The sequence below is a fragment of the Nomascus leucogenys genome, chromosome 10 (genome assembly GCF_006542625.1).
Source record: "Nomascus leucogenys isolate Asia chromosome 10, Asia_NLE_v1, whole genome shotgun sequence".
Lineage (NCBI taxonomy): Eukaryota > Metazoa > Chordata > Mammalia > Primates > Hylobatidae > Nomascus > Nomascus leucogenys.
In genome coordinates this window covers 78,649,473-78,663,915 of record NC_044390.1, presented here as the reverse complement: position 1 = coordinate 78,663,915, position 14,443 = coordinate 78,649,473, and the positions used below count along the sequence as shown (strand labels likewise).

Sequence of the window (14,443 nt, the reverse complement as noted above, 5' to 3'; positions counted from 1 at the left end):
GAGAATTAAAGGGATTTCAGGATCTTAAGGTAGGTTATCATTTGATGTTTTCTTGGAACATTTCACATTCTTGAAAATACACATGGTTAAATTAATTTTTGCCAGCAATCCACATAACTTTAAGATAATGTAGAGAAGGACTTGATTCAGGTTAGTATCAAATAAGGTCAGATTTCTAGTGCCATCAGTAGCTTTCAGCAAAGATGAGGTGTTGGTAAGATAGCATTAGTCTCTTAGAATCTCTTAGAGAGATTTTCCAAAATTCAGCCATTTCTAGTGAATGCTCCATTCCACCCCCAGCTGAGACCTGCTGCTCTGGGGAACTCCCTCAGCACACTCTTGGCTCTTAGAATTGCTAGCAATGGGAGTAGTGCTGCTGGTGGAGCTGGCAGCTAAGCCCAGAGGTAGATTAATGCTTTTATTCCCTGATGTAAAGGTACACACACTCATACCTACCCACACCCAGTTTGGGATAAGAAGAGGTTAGAATTAGCTAGGCTTGAAGTTCCATGCTTTAATTTGCTGGCTCAGATTTCTTATTTTGGCATCACTTTGCCCATTAGGGAGACAATGACAGTTAACAGAAGCATTGCCAAATAAAAAATCCATCTGGAATAACCTCTTTTTTAGGAGTATTGTGTGTTTAGTTGTTGATTCGTCGCTTCCTCCTCTTAGTGACAACTTGCAGTACTGGGAAGGAACAGTGGCTGGGAGCTTATATTCCTCAGCAGACCCAGATCAGCAGAAGTATTACTCCTTAGTTCGTAGTAGGTGGTACCCTATGGGTCCAGTCATTTAAATGCAAGCCTATATCTACAGAGTGTTTCCTAGTGCCATCATTGCCCAGTGGGCCTTTATTTAGCTGAGTCTAACTCCCAACTAGAGAAAATTTCCTGTGCCAGACAGCAGTATGGTCAGCTAACATGTGGATGCTACATTTGCTGTCATAAGTCAGTACTCTTCAATAACACAAAGTGAGAGTGTGTTAATAGGAAGTCCAGGTATGCCTGCTACCTGAACTTTCTGAGACAGGTAATACTGTAGGGCCTGAATGTTATAGCAGAGTGGTTATATATGAAGAAGTGGGTTCTGGGAGGGGTTAAGCCACTTGGAATGGCTTCACTTACTAATGGCAAGAGTTTGCTGGGATATTGACCACTGCACATAGACATGAATATGGAAAGTTAAAAACAAAATCCACATATATTTGGCTGCAAGTACTCTGAAGGTATATCTAATTAGTGCATCCATTAAACAAAAGAGATATTTTAGGCCGGGCATGGTGGCTCACACCTGTAATCCTAGCACTTTGGGAGACCGAGGTGGGTGGATCACCTGAGGTCAGGAGTTCGAGACCAGCCTGGCCAACATGGTGAAACCCTGTCTCTGCTAAAAATACAAAAATTAGCTGGGGCTGGGCGCGGTGGCTCACACCTGTAATCCCAGCACTTTGGGAGGCTGAGGCGGGCGGATCACGAGGTCAGGAGATCGAGACCATCCTGGCTAACACAGTGAAACCCCGTCTCTACTAAAAATACAAAAAAAATTAGCTGGGCATGGTGGCGGGCGCCTGTAGTCCCAGCTACTCAGGAGGCTGAGGCAGGAGAATGGCATGAACCCGGGAGGTGGAGCTTGCAGTGAGCGGAGATGGCGCCACTGCACTCCAGCCTGGGCGACAGAGTGAGACTCCATCTCAAAAAAAAAAAAAAAAAAAAAAAAAAAAAAATTTGCTAGGCATGTTGGTGGGCGCCTGTAATCTTAGCTACTCGGGAGGGTGAGGCAGGAGATTCCCTTGAACCTGGAAGGCGGAGGTTGCAGGGAGCTGAGATGGTGCCACTGGACTCCAGTCTGGGTGAAAGAGCAAGACTCCATCTCAAAAAAGAAAAAAAAAAAGATATTTTTGATGGATTGATAGAAATTTTCTTTTTCTTTTTCTTTTTTGAGACGGGGTCTCACTCTGTCGCCAGGCCGGAGCACAGTGGCGTGATCTCCACTCATTGCAACCTCCACCTCCCGGGTTCAAACGATTCTCCTTCCTCAGCCTCCCGAGTAGCTGGGACTACAGGCATGTGCCACCATGCCCAGCTAATTTTTGTATTTTTAGTAGAGACAGGGTTTCACCATGTTGGCCAGGATGGTATCGATCTCTTAACCTCGTGATCCGCCCACCCGGGCCTCCCAAAGTGCTGGTATTACAGGCATGAGCCACCACATCTGGCCAGAAATTTTCTTGGTCACTTCTGAGACACACAGAGTAATTACCTGTAATATAATTTAATGAATTATGTCAATACATTAAAATATGCTTCATGTGGGCTGGGCACGGTGGCTCACACCTGTAATCCCAGCACTTTGGGAGGTCCAGGTGGGGGTATCACAAAGTCAGGAGACCAAGACCAGCCTGGCTAACACGGTGAAACCTCGTCTACTAAAAATAACAAAAAATTATCTGGGCGTTGTGGTACGCACCTGTAGTCCCAGCTACTTGGGAGGCCGAGGCAGGAGAATCGCTTGAACCCGGGAGGCGGAGGTTGCAGTGAGCCGAGATCACGCCACTGCATTCCAGCTTGGGCAACAGAACGAGACTCTGTCTCAAAAAACAAACAAACAAAAATGCTTCATGTGGCTTAAAATTATATGAGAAGAAAATACCTTTACTGATAGTCATCTGTGATTCCATTTGCCAAATTAAATGTGAAAGCATACTTTTACTGAATACTATATATTCCTTATCAGTTTAGATAGCAGTTTATCTTCACATACAGAAGTTTTAAGTTTACCTTTATTATAGTGCATTTGTCTTTTGTTTTCATCAACCTAAATTATGTTCAATAAATGTTTCTGTTAGATTTTAAGTTAAACAATTATGTGAAATTCATTTTTCGTAATTGTTTTTTAACATATGTCTTTGTTGGTAATTCACGTGTGTGAGTGTAGCTGATTGCCAGATATATAAACTTTCAACCAAAACCATTCTTTGCAGATGCTTTTACTGACTCTGCTATCAGTGCTAAAGTGAATGGCGAACACAAAGAGAAGGACCTGGAGCCCTGGGATGCAGGTGAACTCACAGCCAATGAGGAACTTGAGGCTTTGGAAAATGACGTAGTAAGTAACATCTTTGTAATTAGTGCTAGACTCTGTGGTCAGTGTGGTATACATATGACATCCTGTCACTTGGTTGTAATTTAAGTGTGTTTTTGTTGTTGTTATTGTAGTGAGTGTATTTAGAGCAGCAGGTTTGTTGTGTAACTAGAGACTTTCTCCCAAGCAATATATAAAGAAAAATGTTTGTTATTTTACTTGTAGGGGTTAAGCAGGAGTACTGTCTGTTCTTGTGGATGCTCATGAATTACTTCTTTGTGATTAAAATAAATAATAATAAGCAACTTAAAATTAGAAACCATGGGAAATGCCGGTGTGTTTTGCTTTAACATCCAGCCAAATAAGGTAGCCTAAGGAAAGTGGTGTCTTAATTGTTGACTTCACCTAGAGATGAGGTTGAAGTAGGACATTTTAAGCTTCTTGTCTGAAGAAAAGGTTGTCATTATTAAGATAAATAATTAGGTTACGTTGGAATTAAAGCATTACATAAATTTCTTGGTCTTAAATTGGGATTATTCTCCACAAAATTATTTTATTTCTAAAATGTCTCTTGTCACATACTAGTTTTGCTTCTCTTTTTAATGCATTATCTGTACTTGAAGTGCTTAGCTGGGTATGCTGGCACATGCCTGCAGTCCCAGCTACTTGGGAGGCTGAAGCAGGAGGATTGCTTGAGCCCAGGAGTTGGAGTCTAGCCTGAACGACATAATGAGGCCCCTTCTCTAAGAAATAAAAATAAAAACAAATGCTTAATAAAGACTCTGTCTTTAGGATAGAGAGCATAGAGATACAAAGCAAAGTCTCTTGCCAAAAATGAGTGTTACGGTAGCAGTATTTGAGTAGAATCTTCCATTCAGTAGAAAGAGAATTTGTAACGTATCTGTGTTTGATGTTTAAGGCATAACAGCTCAATAATGACACTCTTCCTCAGACAGGAAGCCTGAAATGTCCTACTTTGACCTCAAGTCTGGTAATAAAACTGGACATACACAGGCAACATGTCATTAATTCTCAAACTTTAATGAATCATATATAACCTAATATAATGGTTCTCAAGTCTGTACATCACGTCACCTGTATGAAAAATATGAGGAAACGGAGACTTCTTTTACACTATTGGTGAGGTGGATAAATTGATAGAGGCTTTCTGGAGAGAATCTGGCAATGCTAATCAAAATTTAAAATGCACATACACTTTGTTCCAGGAATTCTACCTCTAGTAATTTATTTTTGCCCTCTTATATTCATAAGACATGCAAATAATTATATGTGAGGATTTTTTTTTCTTTTTCTGCAGAGACAGGGTTTTACCGTGTTGCCCAGGGTGATCTGGAACTCCTGAGCTCAGGTAATCCACCCACCTCAGCCTCCCAAAGTGCTGGGATTACAGGTGTGAGCCATCATGCCCGACCAGGATTTTTTTTTTTCCGAGCATTATTTCTTTTGTTGTTGTTGTTGTTGTTGTTGTTGTTGTTGTTGTTTTGAGAGATGGAGTCTCACTCTGTCACCCAGACTGGAGTGCAGTGGTGGGATCTCGGCTCCCTGTAACCTCCACCTCCTGGGTTCAAGTAATTCTACTGCCTCAGCTTTCCAAGTAGCTGGGACTATAGGTGTGCGCCACCACACCCAGCTAATTTTTGTATTTTTAGTAGAGATGGGTTTCACTATATGTTGGCCAGGCTGGTCTTGAACTCCTGACCTCAGGTGATCTGCCTGTCCTGGCCTCCCAAAGTGCTGAGATTATAGGCGTGAACCACCATGCCTGGCCATAGCATTATTTCTAATAGTGAAAAACTGGAAACATTCTAAGTGTTTGTCAATATAGTATGAGTTAGATTTATGATGTCACCATTCAATTGAAACACTACATATCTACCAAAAAGAATGGTGTTCCAATATGGAAAGATAACTAAGATTTATTAACAGAAAAAGCACATTGCAGAACACTGGGATCCTATTTGATTTTTTTTTTTTTTTTTTTTTTTTTTTTTGAGACAGAGTCTTGCTCTGTCACACTGCAACCTCCGCCTCCCTAGTTCAAGCGATTCTCCTGCCTCAGCCTCCTGAGTAGCTGCCACCATGCCCGGCTAATTTTTGTGTTTTTAGTAGAGACAGGGTTTCACCATGTTTGTCAGGCTGGTCTTGAACTCCTGAACTTGTGATCCACCTGCCTCGGCCTCCCAAAGTGCTGCAATTACTGGCATGAGCCACCGCACCCGGACATGAATTTTTTTTTTTTCTTTAAAAAGCTGTTCATATTCTTATTGCCTAGAAGATGTCTGAAATTACACCCAAGAAACTCTTTTTGAGACGGAGTCTTGCTCTGTTGCCCAGGCTGGAGTGCAATGGTGTGATCTCGGCTCACTGCAACCTCTGTCTCCCGGATTCAAGCGATTCTCCTGCTTCAGCCTCCTGAGTAGCTGGGACTACAAGCACCCGCCACCACATCTGGCTAATTTTTTGTATTTTTAGTAGAGACGGGGTTTCATTATGTTGGCCAGGCTGGTCCCGAACTCCTAATCTCAGGTGATCCGCCCGCCTTGGCCTCCCAAAGTGCTGGGATTACAGGCATGAGTCACTGCGCCTGGCTGAAACTCTTTTTTTTTTTTCTTTTGAGATGGAGTCTTGCTCTGTCGCCCAGACTTGAGTGCAGTGATGCAATCTCAGCTCACTGCAAGCTCCGCCTCCTGGGTTCACGCCATTCTCCTGCCTCAGCCTCCCAAGTAGCTGGGACTACAGGCGCCCGCCACCACACCTGGCTAATTTTTTGTATTTTTAGTAGAGACGGGGTTTCACCATGTAAGCCAGGATGGTCTCCATCTCCTGACTTCGTGATCCTCCTGCCTTGGCCTCCCAAAGTGCTGGGATACCAGGCATGAGCCACCGCGCCCGGCCAAAACTCTTAATAGTAGTTATTTATGCACACTGGGATTGGAAGACGTTTACTTTTTACTGGATGTCTTTCCATATTGTGTGCTTTTTTTTTTTTTTACGTAGGGCATACATTACTTAAGTAATTTTAAAGCCTCCGTAAGTAAGTGTGATTTCCTGCCCATGTGTTTGGCAAAAGGAATTGCAGTGGTGGTAGACGTACATTATAGTCTTACCTGGAGTAGCACAGGAGGACCCAAGGTTAATAGGTGAACTTCAAGGCAAGCCTTAGCGTTGAGGTTGCCATCAGCATTGCTTGGTTGATGTGTTCATTCTTCTGGGATGGATTACAACCTTTACTGGACTTTATACTTTTCACCAGTAAGGCTTTAAAAAAGGAGTTGAAACATTAGAGAAGTAATTATCCAGACAGTAATATTCACTGGTAAATAGTCTTCCAGCCTGTGGCCCAGTTGGTTGATTCTTTTACGTTAAAGAATGCAGCCTCAGCTGCTCTGCCTATGGAGTAGGATTCTTTTATTTACTTTCTTAATAAACTTGCTTGCCCCTGGCTCCCCCCCCACCAAAAAAAGAAGGCAGCCTCCCTTTTGCGAATGGTAATTTCCTATAGTTTCCTCGTAGAATTGTGGAGTTACCTATGCTGAGGTTATAGGTTAGGGTATTGAGATCCAGAGTTGCCACTTCTGAGGTCTCACAACTGCTAATGGTAAAACCAGTTCTAAAGCCCAGTTCTTGTGACTTTGTCCAGTGATTGCCTATTCACCGTTTCATGCTGCCTTCCCGTTTGAGCATTCCCAGGAGGAAGGGGAGGTTGCCAGGGACGTAGTACCATGGTCCCACCTTGGAATCGTTGAATATGGGGGAAAACATTGGCTTCTCCCTTCTTTCTCCCAAACATTGGAAATATTTTTGGCTGTTAAAAAGCACCCCTTGTTCCATGTGGAATCCCTTGTTTAAAAGAAGTAAAATATGTACCTCCTGTCCTCCACAGACCTGAGGACCAGTGATCTCAAGAAGGTTACAGGTAAATGTAGATGTCTCTACTGAAAGGTAGCTTTTACAGGTTAGAGAAACCTGATCTGAAGGCTATTTTATGAAGTAATTAAAATGTTCTAAACTTTAAAAATAACTGCTCAAATAAGTGTGTTGTATAGTTATTTATCAACTGGAGGGGCTGATAAGTATTTTTCTAAAACATTTTTAAGGAAATTTTTTCCTGTTTTCTAATTCGCTAATTTTGCTCAAGTAGTTTGTTAGATATTGTTAATATAGATGTTGGTTATAACTGAATGAAAGGGAACAAATACTTTGTCATTTTGAAAAACAAGCTTCATTTTCTTCTAGTCTAATGGATGGGATCCCAATGATATGTTTCGATATAATGAAGAAAATTATGGTGTAGTGTCTACGTATGATAGCAGTTTATCTTCATATACGTAAGTTTAAAAAGTTTGTTTTTATTTTAGTGCATTTGTCTTTGATTTTCATCAGCTTAATTTATGATGAACAAATGTTTGTTAGTTTTTAAGTTAAACAATTACATGAAATAATTTTCCCTTATTACCAAGTGTGATAAATTTCCATTAAAAAAAGGGAATAAATGTAGTTTGCCTATACCCTATTTTTATGCTCTAAACAAATTTTGGTTTTGTCTTTTTTTTTTTTCTTTTGAGACGGAATCTCGCTTTGTCGCCAGGCTGGAGTGCAGTGGCGCAATCTCGGCTCACTGCAACCTCTGCATCCCAGGTTCAAGCGATTCTCCTGCCTCAGCCTCCTGAGTAGCTGGGACTGTAGGCGCGTGCCACCATGCCCATCTAGTTTCTTTATTTTTAGTAGAGATGGGGTTTCACCATGTTGGCCAGGATGGTCTCAATCTCTTGACCTCATGATCCACCTGCCTCGGCCTCCCAAAGTGCTGGGATTACAGGTGTGAGCCACCATGCCTGGCTGGTTTTGTCTTTTAAGTTGTTAAAAAATATCTAAATTTGCAAGGGCAGAGATTATGGTGAACAGTTTAACCAGTTTTTGAAATATGTTCCTCTGGAGAAAAGGTAACAGAAAAAAAAGTTAGAATTTTGATTTATAAATACACAGATCACTATAACTTTTAGTTTTAGTTTTTGTTTTTGTTTTTACCAGTATTCTAAACTCTAAACTTTCTTAGTAGTTGATTATGACAGATATATAAACTGTGGCTTTAAAGTACTCATTTTGCTTTTCTTTTCCTCATGTTTCAGGGTGCCCTTAGAAAGAGATAACTCAGAAGAATTTTTAAAACGGGAAGCAAGGGCAAACCAGTTAGCAGAAGAAATTGAGTCAAGTGCCCAGTACAAAGCTCGAGTGGCCCTGGAAAATGATGATAGGAGTGAGGAAGAAAAATACACAGCAGTTCAGAGAAATTCCAGTGAACGTGAGGGGCACAGCATAAACACTAGGTATTTAAAGGAAATCATGATGCAGTATTTTGGATACACAACTCAAGGTCTGTGTGAGACGGTGTATTGTTATTATATTTCCTCTTCCTTTAATATAGCTTAGGTAGAGAATGCAAGTAGAATTGGTTTAAGATCTGTTAGAGAAAAGGTTACGGTGATCTTGGAAAATATGCTTTTGAGAGTAAGCTCTGTGGAGCCAAGTGTTGGTATATCACGGTGAGCAATCCAAGATCTTGAAGAGCTCGTTAAAATAGTGATCTGGTGGGGGACACGTGTAACAATCACAGCAGTACAATATGATTTGCTTGGTTAAAGGCATGTTCAAAGTACTAGGAACATACAGAATGAGGAGAAGCTAGCATAACCTGTAGAGTCAGAGAAAACCTCACCGAGGAGGTGACATTTTGTGATAAGATAATAGGGTCTTTGACACTCAGAGAAGAGTTGGGAGAAGAATTTATCACCTGATAAAAAGCCATGTACAAGCATGGCTATGTGAGAAAATTTGGCCAGCTCAGGAAAGGGCTGGTTGTTGCATGTGTCTGGAACACAGGATCTGTGTTGGGTGCAGCAGTGGCAGTTGATAGTAGGAACTGAGGTCATTAAAGGACTTGGCATGTCATGCTAAAAAGCACCCTGTTGGAAGGAGATGGGGTGAATAAACCCTGGGGCATTGAGGACTGGCTGAGACGCCCAGAACAGTTAGTGCATTGAAATAGTTCAACTGTGAGAATTTGGTAACCACCTAGTTCAGGGATGAGCCTGAGGTTTATTTGATAACTAAGTGACTTAATGGATATGCTGGTAAGAGAGATAGGAAACATGGAGCAAGTTTGAGGGGGAAAAACAGTGACTCCATTTGTGCAGCTAATTGCATATGTGGGGCTTGTGGGTCTTTCATTTATCCATAAACGTGTTGAGAAATACCTGCTACCTATCTAGTAAAGTAAGAGATGCATCCTCTCTTAAAGGTAGTCAGCTTAGAGTCTGGTGATTTGAATTGACATGTCCACTGATAGATGTTGACACTGTGAGACTGGCGGTTCAGTTTGAGGTTTCATCAGCATTGCTGATATTGGAGCCATGAAAAACCAAAGAACAGCCAGTGAGAGAAGAGATCTCAGAGAAAATAAAATTGAGAAAGTGAAGGACAAAAAATGTTGAAGATAGACCAAGATTGATAGAATCAGCCATAGAGAGGTCAAGTGGGATGAGAATGAGCACACATCTGTTAAACTTTGTGCTTAGGAGCAGAATCTAAGGGAAGGGACAGTCCAGAGGTTAGAACTCAGGGTAAGATGGAAGAACAGGGGCATCTGGTAGTGAGGCAGTTTGGTTTAGTGTAGAACCTTTTTGTAACAAGCATTCCCTTCTGTCTAGATGACTTCTAGATATGTTTCATTGGCTTGGTACCTTCTAGAATAAAATGATTTAGAGGATCTCTCATTTTCAGGGAAAATAAATATATTCCTCCTGGACAAAGAAATAGAGAAGTCATATCCTGGGGAAGTGGGAGACAGAATTCACCGCGTATGGGCCAGCCTGGATCGGGCTCCATGCCATCAAGATCCACTTCTCACACTTCAGATTTCAACCCGAATTCTGGTTCAGACCAAAGAGTAGTTAATGGAGGCAAGTATTTTGACCAGACTTGTCAGTATCATTGATAAAATAGTTTTCTAAATACTTAAAATAATTTACATAACTGATATGAATGTGCACTTTAATGATTTGGGGAGTAGCTTTCACTTCAGCATTACTTAAAATTGGCTTTTGTGGATATCAAATTAGTAAAACATTGTATACGTTATTGGCATATATATTATTTAGCATGATGAAATATTCATGATGTACTGAGATAAAGTGCTGCATTTAACCCAAGACAATCACTTGGCCAAAAACACTCCACATATAAAGAAATTGGAAACTTTGGGTAGGTTCTCAGTTTTAAAAACACTGGATAATAAAATTATTTAGACATAATTTATATGGAAAATTCTAACCTATGTGCAACACTGTGGTTAATATAGATCAATTTTCATTATTTGTTTCTATATTATGCTTACTTCAAGAAAGGATCTGAGGTAACTTATAATACAAGACATGATCAAGAGTCATGTGAAGAAAGTGACTAGAGAAATGTGCTTAAAAAACAACAAAAACAACCCTTAGTCTAAGGGTGGATGTTACAGTTTAGCAACTTAAGTAAAAGAAACCTGAATCTTTAGTAGGAAGACATTTTTTACTCTACCTCTAAATCTAGGTTGAATATATCTTGTAGGTTGTGGATCTTTTCCGTAAATCAGGGATACTGAACAACAGTTCTATGGATGGTATGGAAATAGTAATAGCAATAGTATGTTACTAACTTTGTGGGAAAAAAGTGGACATTCAATTTTAGCTATTTAAATTTGGAAAGTTAGAAAGATGAAAATAGAGAACACTAAGTTTCCAATTTCATTTGTTTTCATTGAGTCTTTTCTCCAGAATTCCTCTCCAAATGGACACTCTTGAGTATTTTCAGTACTTAATATTGGGGGTGAAATTTCTTTGCTCACTGAGGAAAGATTTTAGCTGTTTATAAACAGAATTCTAAAGTTAAAAAACCTGAAGGGGGCTGAGAAATGTATGGTACTCAAGTGTGTGGAACCCTATGGAGAGGAGACCTGGACTGTTTGATAAGATTAAGGTAAGTGATATGTAATGTTAAATACTAGCTGTATCTTTACCTAGGCATATCTATCAGTATAAATTTATTTGGTGATGACTGCTTTGTAGTTGCAGTATTTATTAAGCAGTCGCTTAGATAAGTGTTTAACTGTATAAATTATTTAGAAGGTCTCCCTTTTTCTAGTTTAATGAGGTCAAGACTTTTTTTTTTGAAAGAGCAATGAATATTATCATTTGATACTCCTGTGACTCCAGAAGAGTAATGTTTTATTTCTACTTAAATGGGACTTGCTTAATAAGATTTCAAACTCAGTTTTAGGTTCAAGTGTAAACCTGATGAAAATCATAGATAATTGTAAGGAACCAGCATTTCTAACTGGATATAATAGCTACTGCTTATTTTCGTTATGCCTCAGAGTTAAAACTAATATAGTATATAATCTTATTCCTGAGTAGGAATTATTGTGATTTATTATGTGAAATTATCTAGTGTATGTTATACTCCTTTAAACAACCAGTTACTAAGAAACAGTTATAGAAGCAGGATTAATAGGCAAAGTCTTAACTGTCTTCTTCAATAGTGTGTGTAGATCCTAATTAACCCTTTGGGAACGTGTATTCATTTAAACAGACTTAATCTTAAGGAGGTTAAAGTAAAATGTGAATTTATGTCAGTTAAGTTATGCTAAAACTTATCACAAATCAAATGACTGTCCTCAAAGGGTTAAAATGTACAAGAAATCATTTTTGTCATTTTACTTTTTTTCTGTTTACTTTTTTCCCTCATTTTTTTCTTTAGTTTTTATACTTTCCTTCATATCATTTGTTCTGTCAGGTGTTCCCTGGCCATCGCCTTGCCCATCTCCTTCCTCTCGCCCACCTTCTCGCTACCAGTCAGGTCCCAACTCTCTTCCACCTCGGGCAGCCACCCCTACACGGCCGCCCTCCAGGCCCCCCTCGCGGCCATCCAGACCCCCGTCTCACCCCTCTGCTCATGGTTCTCCAGCTCCTGTCTCTACTATGCCTAAACGCATGTCTTCAGAAGGTACAATACCACAATTTGTTCATGTTTTTGTTTGTCTTTGTTTAACTCCTATGTGAGTTTATAATTACAAAATAGTTTCCTCTTCATTATTTAATAACCTATAATTTCTGTGTTTTAACTTTAGTTTATTAAAACTATTTCTATTAACCTTTTGTTCATTAGAGAGAAATTTGATAAATGTTGTGTGAAGCTATAAACTCTCTTGAATTGTTGTTAAAAAGGGGGTTTATCTCTGCCTGATAATTATGCTTCTTTACAGCCCTAGAAGGGTCTGCCCCACAGCCTTCCCCCTCCTTATTCACACTGTATATGGTAGTTAAACAAATGAACTTTCTTCAGCCCGTCTTGAACTTAGGTTCATTTTATAGCTCTTTGGCCAAGGTCCTAGTGAACCTTCCTGTTGGCCATAGGCAGGGATAGTGTTTTCCGGGTCCTTTTTGAGAGTGACAGCCCATATAGCTGACTTTGTGTGTCTGCCCTTAGATTAAAGTAGTTTGATTTTTAGAATGCCAGAAGAATTCTAAATTTAACTGAGTAATTTTTTTTAAAATTAGCTTTGCAATCTTACATAGTGAAAGGCTGCTTTAATCTGGGAGAAGTCGTTGATCTGAGATAAAATTATTGATAAAAATGACATGAATTTGAATATTTAGCTGTTTTTTTCCTCGTCAAAAATAAGAATAAAATCTTGTAATTCTTATTCAGTATTTGGCGCTAAATCCATCATTGCCACATATCAAATACATGGATATGTTGTAGAAAGGTAGCATTCTAATTTAAATGCCACCCATATATTGAAAACCTGTTTTCTGAATCATAATGTCCTTTTGATACTAGTTCTGAATATTTGTGTTAAAATTTTAATCTGATTTGTTCATTAAAATTAGTTAATATTGCTTATGTTGGGACTAATAAAGTTTTCTGCACAAAATATGTTTCTCCTGCATATTGGCTACTTTTAAATAAATTGTTACCATCTAAGCAGGCAGATCATATGACTTTGACTGAAGCATCTAACCTTGAAGAGCAAGTTCCACTGATTTTCAAGGTGACTTCTTTGCTCGAAAGGGCCTTAATAGTGGTCACTAAATGCAAAGTTCTGTTGATATTTCTCTTGCAGTCCATCATTTGAATAAATGATGTTTATTTAATGAGAATATATTAAATAAAACATGATCATTAATGACTATGAACATCTTTATTACATTAAAATTTAAGGACTGCTCATGGACTAACCACACAGAAATACACCTTCTGCATCATTCAGAGATGTTGAATATTTCCATTTGAAAATTATAGTGTATAACATTAGCATTCTTCTAAAGATCATGTTCATGTTTAAATTCCTGTTGGAAGCCAGGCATGGTGGCTAACGCCTCTGTAATCTCAGCACTTTGGGAGGCTGAGGCAGGCGGATCACTTGAGGTCAGGAGTTTGAGACCAGCCTGGCCAACATGGTGAAACCTCGTCTCTACTAAAAATACCCAGCTACTTGGGAGGCTGAGGCAGAAGAATCACTTGAACCTGGAGGCAGAGGTTGCAGTGAGTTGAGATCGTACCACTGCACTCCAGCCTGGGCGACAGAGAGAGACTCTGTCTTAAAAAAATAAAAATAAAATAATAAATCTATTGGCAACACACATTAATTTGAAGTTCTAAAGAGTTTGGCAGCAGGGTGAGAGAGTGAGGAGATTTGGCTTTGACATTAGGAAAGTTTTTGCTTGGTGTTAACACCAGTAGGCTTCTCTGATGAGGGCCATTCTGTCCACTCTTCTTACCTAATAGATTGGTCTAATGCACAGTAGACTGATTTAGAAAGAGTAGTCACTAGTGGCATGGCAGAATCAATAATGTAGAATTTTGACAATTCACGTAGTGCTGATTTCTCCCCCAAATGTCAGTTATTTTGGTCATCTATTAATAGACTAATACAAGTCATCCCTTTAATAGAATTTTCAGTTCACAGCCTGCTAAGCCTAAGAAACTGCTTACAGGTTACTGCTTACTGGTTTAAGCCGAGTTTTAAAATTGATGATCATGATAGAAGAGATAAATAAACTAAAATTTTAGAGAAATTTAAGAAGGGCATGTACATATATTTTAGTAGTATCGGGGTGTATAGGGATTAATAGTCTTCTGTTTAAATTTTTTTTTTCTAATTTTAGAAGTAATGCAGAAAATTTGGGGCAGGGAAAGGTAAAATATATGGAAAGTTAAAAATATTTTATCATGTCATAATTTCTAGTAACATATTTCTTTACAAATAAGACATAGTATAAAGGGAAATAATACAATT

At 39.3% G+C, this 14,443-nt stretch overlaps 1 protein-coding gene across 16 annotated transcripts in view; it reads left to right on the top strand.

The window, feature by feature from the left end:
• The window catches only part of ATXN2 (ataxin 2), a 149,917-nt gene that overhangs the window by 73,634 nt on the left and 61,840 nt on the right, over window positions 1-14,443 (top strand). For 10 of the 16 annotated variants that reach the window (XM_030821405.1, XM_030821399.1, XM_030821398.1 and 7 more), the window contains exons 6-10: window positions 2,984-3,108; window positions 7,342-7,433; window positions 8,235-8,432; window positions 9,886-10,064; window positions 11,902-12,147. In XM_030821405.1, the coding sequence (XP_030677265.1) occupies window positions 2,984-3,108; window positions 7,342-7,433; window positions 8,235-8,432; window positions 9,886-10,064; window positions 11,902-12,147 (840 nt within the window). The remainder of the gene's footprint in view (window positions 1-2,983; window positions 3,109-7,341; window positions 7,434-8,234; window positions 8,433-9,885; window positions 10,065-11,901; window positions 12,148-14,443) is intronic. The other 6 variants (XM_030821407.1, XM_012510061.2, XM_030821396.1 and 3 more) reach the window with 2 other exon arrangements.